The sequence below is a fragment of the Hyla sarda genome, chromosome 1, assembly GCF_029499605.1.
Source record: "Hyla sarda isolate aHylSar1 chromosome 1, aHylSar1.hap1, whole genome shotgun sequence".
NCBI lineage: Eukaryota > Metazoa > Chordata > Amphibia > Anura > Hylidae > Hyla > Hyla sarda.
The window spans coordinates 601,788,789-601,810,278 of NC_079189.1; the positions used below are offsets into that span (position 1 = coordinate 601,788,789).

The 21,490-nt window shown below is 47.8% G+C and overlaps 1 protein-coding gene across 1 annotated transcript; it reads right to left on the bottom strand.

Moving 5' to 3' along the window:
• Positions 1–670: 670 nt before the first annotated feature.
• Positions 671–21,062, bottom strand: LOC130294190 (uncharacterized). Its single transcript, XM_056543752.1, has 4 exons — positions 21,014–21,062; positions 20,869–20,930; positions 855–1,524; positions 671–741 (listed from the first exon to the last, which is right to left on the bottom strand). Exons 3-4 carry the CDS (start codon positions 1,471–1,473, stop codon positions 671–673), a joined length of 690 nt encoding a protein of 229 aa, XP_056399727.1. The 5' UTR covers positions 1,474–1,524; positions 20,869–20,930; positions 21,014–21,062.
• Positions 21,063–21,490: the final 428 nt, after the last annotated feature.

Genomic DNA, 21,490 nt, shown 5'->3' on the forward strand with positions numbered 1-21,490 from the left:
GGAGATGAGGACCTGATATAATGACTGTATGTGAGGAGATGAGGACCTGATATAATGACTGTATGTGAGGAGATGAGGACCTGATATAATGACTGTATGTGAGGAGATGAGGACTGATATAATGACTGTATGTGAGGAGATGAGGACCTGATATAATGACTGTATGTGAGGAGATGAGGACCTGATATAATGACTGTATGTGAGGAGATGAGGACCTGATATAATGACTGTATGTGAGGAGATGAGGACTGATATAATGACTGTATGTGAGGAGATGAGGACCTGATATAATGACTGTATGTGAGGAGATGAGGACCTGATATAATGACACTACTTTTTGGCCCACACAGTTGGGAACATCACTTGAATATTCTGAAGACCGGTTCCACATTGACAGTGACCTAAGAGGGTGATGGCGGCAGATCGGATAAGAATACTATACACAGGCTCACACTGTTGTTGTGCTCCATAACTGAGGGGATGGCAGTAATAAGCTCCTTCTTTTGGGCACTGACCCTGTTGCTGAATGTTACTGCACTTTATTTCCTAATTACTTTGTGGATGAAGGGGTTAATGCTGCGTTGACTGTTGTATGTGTGTATGTGGGGCAGTTAGAAATATATTTAAGGGGTATGAATGTATTCAGGGTCAGTGTTATGAAATTATTTCCTTACCATAGTGTATGGATGTTGCAGGAATTAGGGGCCAAAGATGTCTCCACAGCAAACTCTGAAGTCATGTCTGAGCCAGACGGAGAAGAAAAAGAGGACGTCACCTGTCAGTCACTGGATTATAGAGTTGCTGCCCTCCCTCCTGACTTGTCTGTTATAGTAAACATAGTGGTCATTACTCACCTGGGCAGTTACCAGTAGGAATGTCCTCCTTATACTGCCCATCACCGCTCATATCTGTCTCTTCTTCTTTCTGTATGTCTGTAGCATTAATAGAGTTCAGATAGTTCCGTATAGTAATGTCCTCCATATACTGCTCATCACCGCTCACATCTGTCTCTGCTTCTTCTTTCTTTAGGTCTGCAGCATTAATATAGATCAGATCTTTCCCTGTTGGAATGTCCTCCTTATTCTTCATATCGACACTCATATCTGTCTCTTCTTTCTTTATGTCTGTAGCATTAATATATATGAGATCTTTCCCTGTGGGAATGTCTTCCATATACTGCTCATCACTGCTCACATCTGTCGCTTCTTCCTTTATGTCTCTAGCATTAATATTTATGAGATTTTTCCCTGTAGGAATGTCCTGCATATACTGCTCATCACCGCTCACATCTGTCTCTTCTTCCTTTATGTCTCTAGCATTAATATTTATGAGATTTTTCCCTGTAGGAATGTCCTGCTTATACTGCTCATCACCGCTCACATCTGTCTCTTCTTCCTTCATGGCTGTAACATTAATATAGATCAGATCTTTCCCTGTAGGAATGTCCTCCTTATACTTCTCATCACTGCTCATATCTGTCTCTGGATGATTACTTTATCTTAGATCATCACACTGATTGATGGTCTGTGGAAAAAAATATAGTAAAAGTCATCAGATAGTAGAAGTCACGAGCAGAAAAGATCAATAAAGGTATCTTGTTGGGATAAGCTGTCCTGTGTCTGTACATAAGGAATATCACTGTGTGGATGTCCTTTATATTACTTCTTTCTGCTCCACAGCTCCCCCTCTGCAATCTAACTGCGGGGTGCCCATGGGTTGCTGAGGAAGCCGGAGGCGTTACCTGTGCCTCGATGTCTTCCTTCCCCTGTTGCTTACGTTATCTTGCCTTAAAGGGGTACTCCGGTGGATAACTTTTTTTTTTTTTTAAATCAACTGGTGCCAGAAAGTTAAACAGATTTGTAAATTAATTCTATAAAAAATTCTTAATCCTTCCAGTACATATTAGCAGCTGTATACTACAGAGGAAATTCTTTTTTGATCTCTTTTCTGTCTGACTACTGTTACGCCGAGCGCTCCGGGTCCCTGCTCCCATCCGGAGCACTCGCGGCGTTCTCCTCTCTGCACTGACATTGCCGACGGGGATGCGATTCGCATAGCGGGACGCGCCCGCTCGCGGATCGCATCCCAATCCACTTACCTGTCCCGGTCCCTAGCTGTCACGTCCTGGCGCGCGCGGCTCCGCTCTCTAGGGCGCGCGCGCGCCAGCTCTCTAAGATTTAAAGGGCCAGTGCACCACTGATTGGTGCCTGGCCCAATCACTGTAATTAGCTTCCACCTGCTCCTGCTCTATATAACCTCACTTCCCCTTCCCAGCATTACCGGATCTTGTTGCCCTTGTGCCTAGAGAAAGCGTTTCCTGTGATTGCCATACCAGTGTTTCCAGACCTTCTGCTATCACCATTGACTACGAACCTTGCCGCCTGCCCTGACCTTCTGCTACGTCTGACCTTGCCTCTGTCTAGTCCTTCTGTCCCACGCCTTCTCAGCAGTCAGCGAGGTTGAGCCGTTACCGGTGGATACGACCTGGTTGCTACCGCCGCAGCAAGACCATCCCGCTTTGCGGCGGGCTCTGGTGAATACCAGTAGCAGCTTAGAACCGGTCCACCGGTACGGTCAACGCCAATCCCTCGCTGACACAGAGGATCCACATCCAGCCTGCCGAATCCTAACAACTACAGTGCTCTCTGTTGACACCTCTGTCCATTTTAGGAACTGTCCAGGGCAGCATATGTATGCTATTGGGATTTTCTCCTGCTCTGGATAGTTCCTGATATAGACAGAGGTGTCAGCAGAGCCCATGTCAGATAAGAAATCCAAAAAGAAAAGAATTTCCTCTGTAGTATACAGCCGCTAATAAGTACTGGATGGATTAAAGGGGTATTCCAGGAATTTTTATTATTTGACTATGCTACAGGGGCTGTAAAGTTTGTGTAGTTCATAATATAGTGTCTGTACCTGTGTGTGATGGTTTTCACACAATTCTTCTGTGATTTTCTCCCCAATATTTATTTTTAACAGCATACAAAATGATTTATCTCAGATTTTTCCCAGGTTGCAATGCGGCCGAGACCTGACTCACTAGTCAGCTGATGACAGGGAGCCTGTCTGCTTCAATGGGTGGAGGGATCGCTTGGTGGGAGAGAGATCAAACTGCAACTAATGCATCAGCTGTAGGCACCCTGATTGAAAACCACAGGTCTTTGAATTGATGCAGTTCATTTATGTTTCAATGGGTGGGGTGGCTGATGTGTGGGAGGGAGGGAGGAAAATGGAATTATGGTATTTGTAGTAAAAAAAAAAAAAACTCAAACAGGAAATACCAGTTCACAAAAAGCTAGCCACAGTGTAATTGTAATCTCACAACATAGCCATTTAGCCCAAGACAAGCGCAGATCCTTCCTAAGCATGTCCTAATTCAAGAAAGTTTATTGAAAAACCAAATGAATACAAAACAGATGTAGGCAAACAGTACATTGAACATTAGCCTGGCCAAAATAGCAATAAAGAAGGAAGACAAAGACTCGGCCTATGCAGAGCAGTATAAACAACATATTGAAACTTCACTAAAACCAAAAACATGTGGTTATCAAAAAGCCTTCTAGGTGCCAGGGCAAGTGGGTAAAAAGGAGAGATAGGGTGCAAGGTGAGGAATAGGAACAAGCAAGGAGGAGGAAGACCCCTAGGCACTCAAACTGAAAAATAAAAACCACATTAGAGGAGAAAAGAAAATATACAGATCAGTTCAGGACAAAAGAGAGAATACCAAACAAGGACAAAGAAGGAACAATAAGGAAAAGACACACAACAGGGCAAACAGTCAGACCAACATAAAGCAAAGAAATCCCAATGGGGCGGACACCAGTAGCTCCGGATGGGGATATCAAGGTCAGCGGAACAAAACTAGAAGCAAACTTCATCTCAGAAGCCGGAATTCAGGGGAGGAGCCAGGTTGCAGCTAGTTTGGTCACATCCTCAGAGTGAACAACCAGGAGTTCTTCCATGTGTTGAATGTGTGTTACCTCGGCAAACCATTCCTCGAGAGAGGGAGGCACAGGGCTCTTCCAGTGTCTAGGAATAACAGTTTTAGCAGCCTGAAGAAGATGTTGTGCAAGGGACTTTTTGTACTTCGCTTGCGCCATTGGGAACATGTAAAGCAGGGCAGCTTCCGGGCAAGAGGGTACCTGGATCCTGGTCACATCCCTGACCACTTGAAGAACCGAGCACCAGAAAGAAAGAAGCTGGCGGCAACTCCACCAAATATGAGTCATAGTACCCTCGTCACCACCACAACGCCAACATGAGCTCGGAACAGTCGGGTACCAATGATGAAGCATCGCAGGGACCCGGTACCAACGGGATAAAATTTTATAGCTCGTCTCCTGAGCCTTTGTGGCAATGACAGCCTTATGAGTGAGGAAAAAGCATCTTTGCCATTGATCTAGGGGAAATGTTTTGCCCAACTCAGATTCCCAAGCTCGACAAAAACTCAGGAGGACTTTGGTTCGGGGGGACAATAGCAAGCAGTAGATGACAGAGATGGAGTGACGAGGGTACGAGGAGGCAAAGCACAACAGTTCGAATGGGGTGGGGCCTCGGGGTAGGGTAAAGTTCCCTGGGAGACCAGAATAAAAATGTCATAGCTGGAGGTAGGCAAACAGGGCGCGTCTAGACAGAGGGCGCTACCGCAGAAGGACTTAAAGAGGTTTGAGCACACCACCAGCTAGGACATGGTGAAATCAAAGTGGGTGAGATAGAGTAGCTCCGAAGAAAGCGCCATTCTCGGAGGACCCGGGCAGAAAATGTGGATTGTCAGTGATTGGGAGAAGAGGGCCTCCCCTGTCAATGAGGCTAGCCCCTTGAGCTGTGTGGTGTAAGATCAACATAGTGTGCCTGGTAGAAAAGGAGGTGGGAAAGGTATGCTGAGATGTCAGGGACCAGGCCCATGGCAGGGTGGAGAGTGCTTTGGGGGCAAACGTCTTGAGCCAGAAGAACCCAGAGCTTCGACTCATGATTGTGGAATAAATCGAGCACCCGCGAGTGAGCACAGGCCAGGTAGTACAGACGACAATCAGGGAGGCCCACCCCACCTAAGGACTTAGGGCAAGACAGTGTGAGTCGGTTAAGACGAGGGCGGGCCGAGGCCCATACAAAAGAACCAAAGCAAGCCTGTAGTTGTCTCCAGTATAAAGAGGGAATGTGAAGGGGAATCGTCTGTAATAAATATAACAAGCGGGGCATCAGGGTCATTTTGAGGACGTTCAGCCGTCCAAACCATGAGAAATCCTTACGTTTCCAGGAGTCCAATTCCGTCCGGGAAAAGTTATGTGAAAATAAATGAGAGAGATCCCTAGGAACAGTCAACCCCAGGTACCGGATGCCCCTACCGGGCCAGCTAAACGGGAAGGTCAATTTAAGGGAGGGCACTATACGGTCAGGTAAGGAAACATTAAGTGCTTCTGACTCAGAGAGGTTAATTTTAAAATTAGACCAGACCCCAAAGTCGGCCAATCGGGACATTAGACTAGGAAGATAGGGCAGGTGCATACTGATTTTAGCCAGGCGTGCTGTGATGAACAAACAGTGAAAGAAATCTCTGACCTGCACTAAACTATAAGACAGAGTGCAGTCCACTGAACGATATAAAGAAAAGACACTAGCACCACCTAGTGGGCAGTGATAATCTTGTCACCACAACACAGCCTGATCATTTTAACTCTCATTATTTTTGTTGTCATAAATACAATCAGATTTTAATAAAGACAATAAAAGTTATATTTTAGGGGGGTCTTTAGTTACTGGTACCGTTCCCCGGAGGGGTCGTCCCCTCCAATAAGGGGATTAGTCATTTATATTAGACTAGGAAGAGACGTCAGCGGGTCAGTGACATACACCATAAGGTCGTCTGCGAATGCAGAGCATTTGTACACACAGTTCCCAATAGCAACCCCGTGAATGTCAGGATCCGCTCGGATGGTAGCCAGAAGATGTTCCATCACCAGAACGTACAGGAGAGGGGAAAGGGGGCAGCCCTGTCTAGTGCCGTTATGGATCGGGAATACCGTGGAGAAGGACCCATTGCTTTTCAGGCGGGCTGTACGGCGTGGTACAGCGCCAACATTTTTGCTGAGAGATTGGGACCCAGACCCACATGTTGCAAGGTTTGTGCCAAGGAGGACCAGGAAATGCGATCAAAGGCCTTTTCGGCATCTAGTGAGAGGATCATCATTAGGCAATTTCTTAGATTGTGCAGAGGGAGGTATATTATTCAAGCGGTTGGCCAGGAGTTTGGGGTAAAGTTTCAGGTCGACATTTACAAATCTGTTTAACTTGCTGGCATCAGTTGTTGATTTGTTTTGTACTGGAGTACCCCTTTAAGTAGGCTTTAGCAATCGAGTGCTGATTACATGGATCAATGTAATACAATAGCATTACATTGATCTACAATATGTAAGCCATTAACTGATGGCTTATAATAGGCACCTAGGAGGGGAGCCAAAAAAGGAAGGAAATGTTTTATAAAATATCCCTTCCCCTAAAAAAATAAAAATAAATTTGAAAAAATAGAATACACCTTGGCGCTGGGGATCCCAGGTAGTGCGCCCCACAGCAGCTATTATGTCAACCTAATGGGACCTTGTATCACCATTAAATGAAATTAAAATTATATATATAGGAATGGTAGATGGCAGCAGTAATGGGGACTTACTGATAGTGGAATATGCCGATCCAAGAGTGCAGTGACTATATATGCACACTTTCCAGGATTGTTTTTTTACTGTCGGAGCTACTAAGTTCCCTATATTTTGACTTCGGGAATTTAGTAGCTCCGACAGTAAAAAATAAATCCTGGAAAGACAATACTACTAATACAGATTTCTTTAAAAAAAAACCCGGCTTCTTCCCCTGTCACATGTGCAAAGGATGTAAGTCCACTGGAATCATCATCCCAAAAACACTTATTAATAACAAAGATGGCACTTTTGAGAAAAAAATAAGTTCCCATATTAACTGCAAAATTAAGGGAGTCATTTATGGAATAGACTGCCCATGTGGAAAAACTTATATAGGATGAACAAAAAGACTTTTGTCAAAAAGCATTGGTGAGCGTCTATGTAATTAGCCTAATTGGCTACATTTGTGGGAGTGGTGTGGGGTATAAAACCTCCCCTATCCCACAGGTAGGGGCGTATGTATCGTTGGCGGTAGTTCTCTTGTCAGTCTACCGTATTAGGTCATGCGTTCCCCGGAGTGTGAGTCGTGGTGGTCCGATTCCCGTCCCCTCGTGTTTTCCTGTTAGGTAAGTGATGGCTTCGGCCCCTGCTGTGCCCTGATGCCACCCGGCCCTGTCCTCCAGAACGGCTCCCCGCATGGCAATTCCAGCCCGGGGCGAGCCCCACTCCTGCCAGGCCCGGTGCTTGTCTCCACCCGCCGGCCCCGCTGCTTGTCATGTGTTCGGCCGGGGGGGGGGGGGGGAGGAGGAGGGTTTTTTTTCGGGTCCCTGTACTGCCTCGGCCCCGCGCTCATTTCCCTGCTCATTCCGGTCTGCCCGGGGGGGGGGGGTGCGTTGCTGCGCCGGGCCCAGGGCTCCCCTGTCCTCCTGGCGGCTCCGCTCCACAAGCGCACAGCCGGGCGGGGGCGATGGGGCCCCCGGTTCCCCTGCGGCACGACTCCAACCCCGGGGCCGGCAACCGCGGGCAGTTCCTTTACCTGGTCGGTGCCCTGGTCCTGCCCAGGGGGAGGGGGGGGGGAGCACCGCTCCTGCTAGGCTCGGGGCTCCGTCTCCTCCTCGCAGCTCCCGCCGCCTCGTGCTCCCGGGCGGGGCCTCCGGTCCCACTGACACAACGTCATCCCCCGGCGCCGTGATTAAGCACTGCCAGCCGCGCCGTGGCCCGTCCTCTCCTCCACCAGCCTGCTGTAGTTCCCAGTGGGGGGGACAGGAGGTGTCGTGGCCCTGGTCCACGGGCTCGGCTGCTGGACCAAGCTGGTTCGGTGACACCGCATCTCTGGGGCTCCCAGCAGCCGCAGAGATGCATCATGTTTCAGCATGTTGCCCTGACTTCCCCTGCAGACCCCTCCCCCCCTTTTTGTTTCACCCATATAACAAGTGTTGTCCATGGGGGCCACTGCAAACAGCAAAACAGCATTTAAAGGGGTATTCCAGGCAAAAACTTTTTTTTATATATCAAATGGCTCCGGAAAGTTAAACAGATTTGTAAATTACTTCTATTAAAAAATCTTAATCCTTCCAATAGTTATTAGCTTCTGAAGTTTTCTGTCTAACTGCTCAATGATGATGTCACGTCCCGGGAGCTGTGCATGATGGGAAAATATCCCCATAGGAGCTGGACAGCTCCCGGGACATGAATCATCAGAAAGCAGTTAGACAGAAAACAGCAACTCAACTTTAGAAGCTAATAACTATTGGAAGGATTAAGATTTTTTAATAGAAGTAATTTACAAATCTGTTTAACTTTCCGGAGCCAGTTAATATGTAAAAAAAAGTTTTTGCCTGGAATACCCCTTTAACATTTATGTCGTCCAGAGTACTGGGGGATGGATGGGGGATGGACGGGGGGAGAGCAAGTGGGGCGAGTGCAAATACTATGTTGGGGGGGAGGGGGGGGGTCAGAATGTACAATGTCATTGTATTTATGGGTCTGTGGAGGCTCCCTGCCAGTCTCCTCTGTCTATACCACCATCTCAGCGTTGTATTTTTTCTCCAGGTTTTGTCTAGCTGGTTGTTGGTCCAAGTCTCCACAGTGACTTCTTTCTCAGTTTCAGCTCAAGGTACAAAAAATAAAAATTTAAAATAAAAACACACCCACACTCACTCCACCTTACTCCACTCACTCTCTAAACCTTATGTCCACAACGGGGCCACACTACGTCACGCAAACACGCTGTTACTGACACGTCTTCAGAGCCACGCGCGTCATTTCAACTGTCAGTCGGCCCAGGTCTGACTCTTCTTCAGCCGGGGCGCTGGCACGCGTTATTGTTCCTTGACTCATCTTCAGAGCAATATGATGCATTACACATAAGCAGGGGATCACCGTGTCTGACACGCCTTCAGTGGGGTCCTCAGCGTATGCTGTTCTGACTCTTCTTCAGCGCAACAGCATAAACATAGCCTTAGTCGCTTGCTCACGCTTATCCTACCACACCCTCAGATACCCACGTACTCACTCAGTCAGCCTAACTGTCCTATGTAATTTCCTTGCTCAGAACAAACTCAGGATACGCAGCAGGTCAGTTGTAAACTCAGGGGCCAGGGCCGCGTAGGAGTTATAACTCATTCTCACCAGCCAATTTTTGTTTTCTACCGGCACCCTTTTCTGGCCCGGACAGGCTTTGCCAGAGACATGTCTCAACCTTCGGACATCGAGGAAGCCCTCTCCGTCCCAGAGACCCCCGCCAGGGCCTCTGACAGGGACAGCATACCCTCCTACCGCGCCTGGACCATCCCCAGGCTGATGGAGGAACTTAGGAGGAGAGGCTTCCCTTTCCCTGCCTCAGCCAGGAAGGGCGAGCTGTTTCAGCTACAAACCCCGGTCAGGCCCCCAGGGGGAGCCCGGGAGCAGCGGAGGCTCAAGCCTCAAGTGCCTCCCTGTCGCAGCTTCACACTATGATGACGGAGGTGCTCACCTCAGTATCTGGGCTCCAGGCAAGACTGGAACTTATGGAGCATTCCAGGAGCATGGAAGTAGCCATGACCTCAACCGAACCTATGGCCTCTACCTCTCAGGCTACGCCTTCAGGTATGCCTCAACTTCCACCTAACATTACACCTGCACACTTTATCCCAGCAGCCATTAAAAAGGACATCCTCGAGGGCAAGGACGTCAACCTCACCTCGCTACTAATTGCAACCACTGACCTTAACGACACCAAGACTGTCGCCTGCGGCGAGCTAGCAGTCACCTTTAAAAGTAAGGATGCTAGGCTCAGCAGGAAGCTAAACGTGGCAGAGTTCGTGATTGCCTTCGGGCTCTTCAGGGACGTCATCTGTTCCGTCAGCACCAGCCGCAGGGAGGAATTAGACTTATACCTGCATAAAGTCACTCAAATGGCGTACAAATATGGAGGATCCTCTTCACAAACAGTTTTCTGCCAAAGCAGCCGCCGCTTACACGCAGCTTAACTACGCCACCAACTGGGGGGCCGTTGACACAGAACTGTACTGTGAACACTTTGCTTGTCTAAAAGCTCCTGCCTGCAGCTCATGCGGAGTAACTACCCATGCCTCCAGCTGGTGCCCCCAGGTCAATGGCCAGAACGAGCCCAGCACCAGCCGAAGTCACAACCCCTACAACCCGCCAGCCCAAAGGAGCACGGCCGCCCTAGACAGACTAGGCAGGCCGGTGAGGTATCTGGGTAAAACCCAGATATGCAACAATTTTAAACCTTTCATCCTGTCTGTACAGTAACTGCAGACTGTTACACGTATGTTTCAATTGTTTCAGGGCCCACCCTAGCTCCATCTGCTCCCAGAAGGGTCCTCAGGCGTGACTAGGCGTAGTGCTTGCAATTAAAGGGGTACTCCAGTGAAAAACTTTTTTTTTTAATCAACTGGTGCCAGAAAGTTAAACCAATTTGTAAATTACTTCTATTAAAAAATCTTAATCCTTCCTGTACTTATTAGCTGCTTAATACTACAGTGGAAATTCTTTTCCGTTTGAAGCACAGAGCTGTCTGCTGACATCTCTGTCCATTTTAGGAACTGTCCAGGGTAAAAGGAAATCCCCATAGCAAACATGTGCTGTTCTGGACAGTTCATAAAATGGACAGAGATGTCAGCAGAGAGCACTGTGCTCGTGATGTCAGCAGACAGTTCTGTGTTTCAAAAAGAAAAGAATTTCCGCTGTAGTATTCAGCAGCTAATAAGTACAGGAAGGATTAAGATTTTTTAATAGAAGTAATTTACAAATCTGTTTAACTTTCTGGCACCAGTTGATTTAAAAAAAAAGTTTTTCACCGGAGTACCCCTTTAAGCTCACGTTCGGGGCAAAGAGCAGTCCATGGCTCTTTGATCAACTAGCCACTGCACTACATTGGGCGCTACAGAACATCTCCAATTGCCAGCACACAATTCATTATCTGGATGATTTCTTATTACTAGAACATCCAGACTGCACCCCCAGCAACCTTCGTGCACTACAGACTCTATTTTCAGAACTCGGAGTCCCAGTCTCTCCACACAAGACTGAGGGCCCCGCCATGCAGCTTACTTTTTTAGGCATCATCCTGAACACCACGAACATGCAAGCCAGACTTCCTCAGGAGAAACTGGCCAGAACCCGCGAACTGATCCACAAGCCAGTGGCGTTGCGACCCGGGTGCGGGGGGTGCGGAGCGCACCGGGTGACACCAGCCTGGAGGGGTGACACCACGGCCGGCAGCACCCCCCACATCTGCACACCATCACTCAACTCAGCCGGTATTTGCAGCATCCGTAGACAGAAGAGGCTTCTTTCATTACCTGCAGGCTGCCGCACTCCAGTTTCAGCCCCCGACACAATCCCATCCCCCAGCCCCAGGAAGCTGCCTCTTTAAGACGTGCAATGCTTTCTGGGAACAGAAGTGCCGTGCGCACGTCTGCTCCCTCCCCCGACGTGTCCCTGCCTCATGTGCTCCGCGTCTGCATGGGTGATAAATTCCTCCCCAACCCCCGGACATTCCTGGACCTGGAGCCGCCCGGGGAGAGGAGAAAGTGAAGACAAGAGACTGGTGAGCTGGTGAGACCTCTCTGCAAAACTGTGTATTTAATGCAGTGTTTCCCAACCAGGGTGCCTCCAGCTGTTGCAAAACTATTACTCCCAGCATGCCCAGACAGCCTTTGGCTGTCAGGGCATGCTGGTAGTTGTAGTTTTGCAACAGCTGGAAGCACCCTGGTTGGGAAACACTGATTTAATGTTTTAATGTAACAGGGAGAAAGGGGGTGCTGAGATGATCCTCCTTATGTATGATGGGGGTGCTACTGATGAATGATGGGGGTGCTGCACCCCCATTATCCATCAGCAGGATCATCCTCCTGTGAGTAACACCCCCATCATCCATCAGCAGGATCATCCTCCTGTGAGTAGCACCCCCATCATCCATCAGCAGGATCATCCTCCTGTGAGTAGCACCCCCATCATCCATCAGCAGGATCATCCTCCTGGATGATGATGGGGGGGGGGGGTGCCTCTGGCAGGAGGATGATCCTCCTTATGTATGATGAGGGTGCTACTGATGAATTATGGGGGTGCTGCACCCCCATCATCCATCAGCAGATCATCCTCCGGGATGACGGGGGTGCTACTGGCAGGAGGATGCTCCTGCAGATGTAGCACTCCCATCATCCTGGCCGTAGCACCCTCATAATCCATTGGGAGGATCATCCTTCTGCCAGTAGCACCCCCACCATCCTGGATGATGGGGGTGCCACTGGCAGGAGGATGATCCTCCTTATGTATGATGAGGGTGCATAAGGAAAGACTATAGAGAAGTCACCTGTAGTCACTGATATTATTGTGTATTTTCCTCATTATGTCCCATCAGAGCTGTAGTCACTTTTAAGTTCTAACTACAACTCCCAGCCAGGGCGGGTGCAAGGATTTCTGCCTACACAAGCGAAGCTCCATTTCGGGAATCTCGATGGGCCGCAGCAATAAAACCAGAGAGGGTGGAGTGGTGGCAGTGACCTCTGCTGGGGCGCACAGGTGGGGGTCTTAGTATAAAAAAAGTCTTCATTTTTCCGCCCCCATCAGCTGCGAGTCCATGCGCCCTCAAGCGGACGCATGGTTTGCCTTATGACAGCACCGGGCCTGCTCCCAGCATAACCTCACCACTGCTTAGGTCATACTGGGAGCTGTAGTTTTAATTGGTGAAACCTTTTTTAGCACTTTCCCATTCTTTGGCAACTGGTATATTTGATTATTATACTGGAATTTTTCACAATGCTCTACATCAGTGGTGTCTGTCACAACAGGCTAAAAACTTACTGGGGGGGTAGGTATGGGGGTGACACCATTTTATATCGCACCGGGTGACACCAACCTTAGCAACGCCACTGCCACAAGCTGTCCAGATGCCGCACAGTATCCAGGGTCGAGCTACAGAGTCTCTTGGGTATGATGGCTTTCGCCATGAGGATCATTCCTCAGGGCAGATCTTTCATATCCAGACTGTTGGATCTACTTCCCTTAGTCTCGGGTCAGAGGCACACCATACAGTTAGATAACGAGGCCATGGCAGACCTCCTTATGTGGGACCACTTCTTGGTAAACTGGAACGGGGTCTCTTTCTTCGTGCCCTCGGCAACTGAAGAATCCCCCACAATAGTTTCTGACGCCTCAGCAATTGGTTTCGCGGCCATACACGGTACCCACTGGCTGGCAGACCCGTGGCCTGCATACATCTTGCGTATCCCCAACTTCAGAGAAACGTCAGCCTTATTTGGAACCTACCCCATAGTTGCTGCCGCAGCTGTTTGGGGGCACTCGCGATAATGCTGCCACCGTAGAGATCCTCAACAAGGGTCGTTCCAGATCCCCCCAAATCATGCGTTTTGTCAGGAGGTTTGTTTTGCTATCACTTCATCACAATTTTCATTTCATTTTTGTACATATTGAGGGTAGCAAGAATCTGGCGGCAGATGCCTTATCCAGGGCTAAAATGAATGTATTTTTCCAGGTCCAGCCAGATGCAGACCAGGCCGGAGTTCCGGTTCCTCCACTCCAGAGCCTTCAGATGGATTAGCCAGCTACATCACCATTGCCAATGACCTGATCAGAAGGTCACTAGCACCCAGCACTACTCGAGCCTACGACGACGCCTATGCGTCTTTCACTTCTTTCATGCACAATCTAGGACTTCCAGCCACAATTTCCGTGCACTCTTCTCTAGCTTTTGTTGGATTTTGCCACTCTACACTGCATCTATCTCACAACACCATCAAACTGCACTTAGCAGGGCTACAACACCATAGATCACTTGCGCACCCCATTGCTCCTTCACTACTTTCTGCTCGGCCTATCAAAGCAGCACTTAAAGGTATCTCCATTCTCTCTGACCATGTCTTCTCTACTAGAAACGCACCCCTTCGGCTATCACCTCAGCACCGTCATCAAAGCCGCCATTCACTTAGCTTTCTACGGGTTCCTTAGACCAGGGGAGTTCACACATCATGGTCCCAGGTCACCTGGCCTAACCCTGAGCCAACTCTCACCAAACGGACCAGGTTTCACGCTCACCCTACTCACTTCCAAAACCTCCAAGTGGGGGGCCTCCATACGCTACTTCCCCACTGCACACAAATGGTGCCCCGTCTCCACTCTCACAGACCTCGTCCACATGCTGTCTGGGCACGCGGCAGACAGTCCTCTCCTCCCGATCGACGGTCGGACTCTGTCTTCCTCGCAGTTCGTGAAACGTGTCCGCTCACTAATTGTGATTCTGGGCCATGACCCTACTGGCATCACAGGGCACTCCTTCAGAATCGGAGCGGCCTCGGCAGCCTCAAAACATAATGCGCCTATACACGTCATTAAGAAACTAGGCCGCTGGAACTCAAGCTGCTTTGAACGATATGTACCTGACCCATCAACTGAGATGGCAAACGTATTTAAAGTGTTAGCTTTGTGACTTCAATAAAATAGAGTTGCACCCTACTTCTGACTCTTTGCCCTCCATAGGCGTACCCACGCTCGGGGTATTTGGGCACACTTCATCCGCTTCTGTTCATCATTTACTTTCTAGGTCTATCAAGGATTCAAGTCTCAGGTTGGTAAGTACTGTCATACATGCTTATTCCATAGGTAAGCCACTCCCGGCCTTTTCAAGCCACGACCACAAATAATATTGGGAGAAAGTATGAAGGACATCCCCTCTCAAAACATTATGTGGAGAAACATAATGCCTCCTTACAAGGGTCCTATTTTTATGGTATCAAACACATACATCCACATTGGAGGGAGGGGACTACATCTCCCAACTATCCAAGGCGGAATGCAGGTGGATTTTGAATCTCAACACCTTAGTCCCTTTTGGCCTTAAAGGGGTACTCCGCCCCTTGACATCTTATCCCCTATCCAAAGGATAGGGGATAAGATGTCAGATCGCCACGTTCCCGCTGCTGGGGAGCCCCGGGATCCCCGCTGCGGCACTGCACTATCATTGCTGCACAGAGAGAGTTCGCCCTGTGCGTAATGACGGGCGATACAGGGGACGGAGCATCGTTACGTCACGACTCCGCCCCTCGTGACATCACGGCCTGTCTTCTTAATGCAAGTCTATGGCAGGGGGCTTGACGACCGCCACGCCCCCTCCCATAGACTTGTATTGAGGGGGGCGGGCCGTGATGTCACGAGGGGCGGAGCCATGACGTAACGATGCTCCGACCCTTGTATTGCAGAGCGAACTCGCTCTGTGCAGTAATGATGGCGGGGTGCCGCAGCGGCGATTCCCGGGGGTTCCCAGCAGCGGGACCGTGGCGATCTGACATCTTATCCCCTATCCTTTGGATAGGGGATAAGATGTCTAGGGGCGGAGTATCCCTTTAATGTCGATTTTGATTTGTTCGCCTTCTTGGAATCATGAGAGTACTATATATCAGAACTGCAAAAATGAAAGGAATAATAAAATACTCTGGACTACACACGTTGTGACTATATTCACATGGTGCGTTTTTTTACATGCGGTTTTCAGATGTGTTTTCTCACATATAGCAGTGGCATGACATGAGGATAGTCTATGCTAGGTATAAAGTTTTACTGCAACAGGACTATTGACAAAGTATGTACATAAAAAATTATAACCATCACATAATCCGGCGCATGTGGGAGGCCTCATAGTGAAAGGTATAAATAGCTGAATCCCGGAGTTCCAGGGTATCCCTGAGGAAGGAGAACGTCATTTTCCGAAACGCCGTTGGAGTTATCCTTTTTAGCCCAATTGTTTTACCATAGTGACGTCACTTGTAGGTACGGGACTCTTACTCCTTTCATTTAGTAGCACGCAGGTGGAGACGCCGCCGGCCCGGACAGATCTCCCTGCAGCTGCACAAAGACCTCTACACCCGCCCGGAGCACCAGCACAGAATACAACATACCGGGGAACAAAGCCTAATCCTCACTGGAGCAACTGCAATCAATCAGGACACCGGAAGATCGGGAGCACACATCAAGCACGCACATACAGGAGGTAACGTGCGCTTGTAGTCCAGCTGTCTGTACGCTCCGTAAGGCTGCATTCACACCACGTTTTGTACATACGGGTGCCGGATCCGGCGGGGGGAGGGGCAAACCGGGTGCTCCCGTACCCCGGCCGGATCAGCCTGTGACTCCATTTACTTTAATGATCCGAACGGAGTGAAACGGTGACTCCGGTCGGCTCAGTTATGACCGATATGTGGTTTCCTGAACGGACCTAAAACCGTAGTATACTACGGTTTTAGGTCCGGTTCAAAACCGCGTACGAGTCAAAACTGAGCCGACCGGAGTCACCGTTTCACTCCGGTCAGATCATTAAAGTAAATGGAGTCACGGGCTCATCCGACAGGGGTACGGGAGCCCCCGGTTTGCCCCTCCCACACCCGTATGTACAAAACGTGGTGTGAATGCAGCCTAACTGTGGAAAATACTTTGTTTCATTATAGTAACGAACAGTGTGCATATATAGTCTCTGCACTCTCGGATCGGCACAATCCACTAGGTACATGCATATTCCACTATCAGTAAGTCCCCATTAGCGCTGCCATCTACCATTCTTATATATATATATATATATATATATATATATATATATATATATATAAAAACATTAAATTACCTGCTTTTCCTATTTTCTGAATTAAAAAAACATGGAAAAGAAATAAAATAAATGCATTTGGTATCACTGTGTGTATAATTGTCTAAATAATTAAAGTACCGTATTTTTCGCCGTATAAGACGCACTTTTTCTTCCCCAAAACTGGGGGGAAAAAGTCGGTGCGTCTTATACGGCGAATACACCCCTATGGCGGCGGTCCCTGCAGCCATCAACGGCCGGGACCCGCGGCTAATACAGGACATCACCGATCGCGGTGATGCCCTGTATAAACCCTTCAGACGCGGCGATCAAAGCTGACCGCCACGTCTGAAGGGAAAGTGACACTAACCCGGCTGTTTGGTCGGGCTGTTCGGGACCGCCGCGATTTCACCGCGGCGGTCTCGAACAGCCCGACTGAATAGCCGGGTTAGTGCTTACAGGACACCGGGGGGGAACTTACCTACCTCCTCGGTGTCTTCTCTGTTCAGGGATCCCCTGTATGGCCGGCGCTCTCCTTCCTCGTCATCACGTCGTCGCGTACGTGCGTCGGCGTGCGTAACGACGTGATGGCGGCGACGGAGAGCGAGGATACCCGGCCGGCAGCAGAGACGTTCCGGAGCGACGGGGACACGGCGACAGCGATGGAGCGACATCCAGGGCAGCGGTGACGGGTCCGGAGCAGTGGGGACACGTGAGTATTACCTCCTATGCAGTGGTCTTCAATCTGCGGACCTCCAGATGTTGCAAAACTACAACTCCCAGCATGCCCGGACAGCCAACGGCTGTCCGGGCATGCTGGGAGTTGTAGTTTTGCAACATCTGGAGGTCCGCAAGTTGAAGACCACTATTGGGTTCAAAATCTTTATTTTTTTAGATTTTGTCCCTAAAAATTGGGTGCGTCTTATACGCCGGTGCGTCCTATAGGACGAAAAATACGGTATTACACTCCTAATCCTGTGCGGTCAACAGTGCAGACACCCAAAAAATTCTGAACGCCAAAATTTCAGATTTTTGGTCGCATCACATCCCAGAATTTTTATTTATTTATAATTTTTTTTTTTATAAAAAGTGATCAAACAATCAGAACTACACAAAGGTGGCACAGTTAAAGGGGTACTCCGCTGCTCAGCGTTTGGAACAAACTGTTCCAAACGCTGGAGCAGGCGCCGGGAGCTCGTGACGTCATAGCCCCCTCATGACATCACACTACGCCCCCTCCCATAGACTTGCATTGAGGGGGTGGGTGTGACATCATGAGGGGGCAGGGCTATGACATCACAAGTTCCTGGCTCCAGAGTTCGGAACAGTTTGTTGAGCAGCGGAGTACCCCTTTAACTGTACCACCTTTGTGTAGTTCTGATTGTTTGATCACTTTTTATAAAAAAAATAATAATTCTGGGATGTGATTCAACCAAAAATCTGAAATGTTGGCATTTAGAATTTTTTGGGTGTCTGCGCTGTTGACCGCACACGAAAAACTAAAGCTCATAGCGTGGAAAAGAAATTTACCCTAACACAGCTCCGAAGGGGGGGAAAATTAAGATTTTTTTTGCAGTTTTCTATATATATATATATATATATATATATATACACATATACAGCAACAGAAGAATGCAGCAGCACACTGCCAGCACAAAGATATAGATGAAACATGAACATGCAGATAAAACATGGAGAGCTATACAGCTATGGTGTAATAGATGCAAATGTGAAACTATGAGATAGTGAGGCACTTAGCTCGCAAATTTGTCTCCGCCGGCGGTCAAATAGCTTGGACCGTCCCACCGCGATAAGGTGGCCTCATTGGGACGGACCCTACACTGTGAATATGCCTCTGAGTGAACAGTTCAGTAAGCATGGAAGGATCTGGAACATCCAAGACACCTTATATATACACCTGATAGAGGTGGGTGGGGTGCAAGGCCAACACGGAGGTAGCCACTCCCCCGTATGTGCAATACAGACAAAGAATAAGTCAGCCAGCACCTTATCGGGGTGGGACGGTCCAAGCTATTTGACCGCCGGCGGAGACAAATTTGCGAGCTAAGTGCCTCACTATCTCATAGTTTCACATTTGCATCTATTACACCATAGCTGTATATCTTTCCATGTTTTATCTGCATATTCATGTTGCACCTATATCCTTGTGCTGGCAGTGTGCTGCTGCATTCTTCTGTTGCTGTATATTTAGCCTAGTAGCGTGCACCTGTAGGCCAGGTCCATATAATAGTTTGGTAACAACTAAAGTGCTGGCTGACTAATTCTTTGTCTATATATATATATAAACATCAAAAATGGTACGGCACTCCAAATATCCCAAAAAAATAACTATTTATTCCACATGTCAAACAGTGCGACGTTTCAGCCCCTCAATGGAGCTTTTTTCAAGCATGCTTGAAAAAAGCTCCATTGAGGGGCTGAAACGTCGCACTGTTTGACATGTGGAATAAATAGTAATTTTTTTTGGGATATTTGGAGTGCCGTACCATTTTTGATGTTATCTACACTTGGCTGTGATCGAGCCCGAGGGGCTGGCACCCGTCTACTGTGGTAAAGTAGTGCTGCAATTCTTTGGACATTTATATATATTTATTATTATTATTGTTGTGTTTTTTTTTTTTTTTTTTTTAACCCCTTAACGACGCAGGACATATATTTACGTCCTGCGCCGGCTCCCGCGATATGAAGCGGGATTGCGCCGCAATCCCGCATCATATCGCGTCGGTCCCGGCGCTCATCAATGGCCGGGACCCACGGCTAATACCACACATTGCCGATCGCGGCGATGCGCGGTATTAACCCTTTAGAAGCGGCGGTCAAAGCTGACCGCCGCTTCTAAAGCGAAAGTGAAAGTGACCCGGCTGCTCAGTCCGGCTGTTCGGGACCGCCGCAGTGAAATCGCGGCGTCCCGAACAGCTGACAGGACACCGGGAGGGCCCCTACCTGCCTCCTCGGTGTCCGATCGGCGAATGACTGCTCCGTGCCTGAGATCCAGACAGGAGCAGTCAAGCGCCGATAACACTGATCACAGGCGTGTTAATACACGCCTGTGATCTGTGTAAAAGATCAGTGTGTGCAGTGTTATAGGTCCCTATGGGACCTATAACACTGCAAAAAAAATGTAAAAAAAAGTGTTAATAAAGGTCATTTAACCCCTTCCCTAATAAAAGTTTGAATCACCCCCCTTTTCCCATAAAAAAAATAAAACAGTGTAAAAAAAATAAAAATAAACATATGTGGTATCGCCGTGTGCGTAAATGTCTGAACTATAAAAATATATCATTAATTAAACCATACGGTCAATGGCGTACGCGCAAAAAAATTCCAAAGTCAAAAAAAGCGCATTTTTGGTCACTTTTTATACCATTAAAAAATGAAGAAAAAGTGATCAAAAAGTCCGATCAAAACAAAAATCATACCGATAAAAACTTCAGATCACGGTGCAAAAAATGAGTCCTCATACCGCCCTGTACATGGAAAAATAAAAAAAGTTATAGGGGTCAGAAGATGACATTTTTAAAAGTATAAATTTTCCTGCATGTAGTTATGATTTTTTTCAGAAGTGCGACAAAATCAAACCTATATAAGTAGGGTATCATTTTAACCGTATGGACCTACAGAATAATGATAAGGTGTCATTTTTACCGAAATATGCACTGCGTAGAAACGGAAGCCCCCAAAAGTTACAAAATGGCGGGTTTTTTTTCCGATTTTGTCGCACAATGATTTTTTTTTCCGTTTCGCCGTGCATTTTTGGGTAAAATGACTAATGTCACTGCAAAGTAGAATTGGCGTCGCAAAAAATAAGCCATAATATGGATTTTTAGGTGGAAAATTGAAAGGGTTATCATTTTTAAAAGGTAAGGAGGAAAAGACGAAAGTGCAAAAATGGAAAAACCCTGAGTCCTTAAGGGGTTAATCACAAAACAAAACCAAAAGTTACCTAAGTTTGGTGTCATTAGAATCGTACTGATCTATTAAATGAAGTTTGCTTGTCCGTTTTACCATGTGACTCGGAAAGTACACAAGTATAAAGCATATAATACTGTAGGATAAAACAAGACTGAACACAAGAGCTTCACAGCCCTTCTACAGATCATAGGGAATATCTCCATCTACCTGATCCTGTGGAAGAAGAGGACGGGGACACCTCTCTGCTGCTGTTCTCTTACTGGATCTGACTGTAGGGAACACATACAGAGACTGAATTCATTCTTTACATACAAATAATGAGAGGACGTGTGTATATAGTCATGTCTATTACCTGCTGATCCTCCGTCATGGCATCCTGTACAGAGTCGTGTGCTTACAGGACCTGCCGTGATGTCACAGTCATGTGATCAGTCACATGGTGGAGGAGGAGGAGTTTCGCCGTGATGATTCGTGTCTCCTACAATCCTGGTGTCCTCAACAGGGGGGAAACATAGCGTTCCCCAATAACCATTCCTGTCGCACTATAAACCTATATATAAAGTGCTGGGTCACACAGAACACGGGGGATAACTTGAAAACTAACCCTGCAACTGTGCAACTTTTTTAACCCCTTAAGGACCCAGCCCATTTTCACTTTAAGGACCAGAGTGTTTTTTGCACATCTGACCACTGTCACTTTAAGCATTAATAACTCTGTGATGCTTTTACTTTTTATTATGATTCCGAGATTGTTTTTTCGTGACTTATTCTACTTTATGGTAGTGGTAAATTTTTGTCGATACTTGCATCATTTCTTGGTGAAAAATTC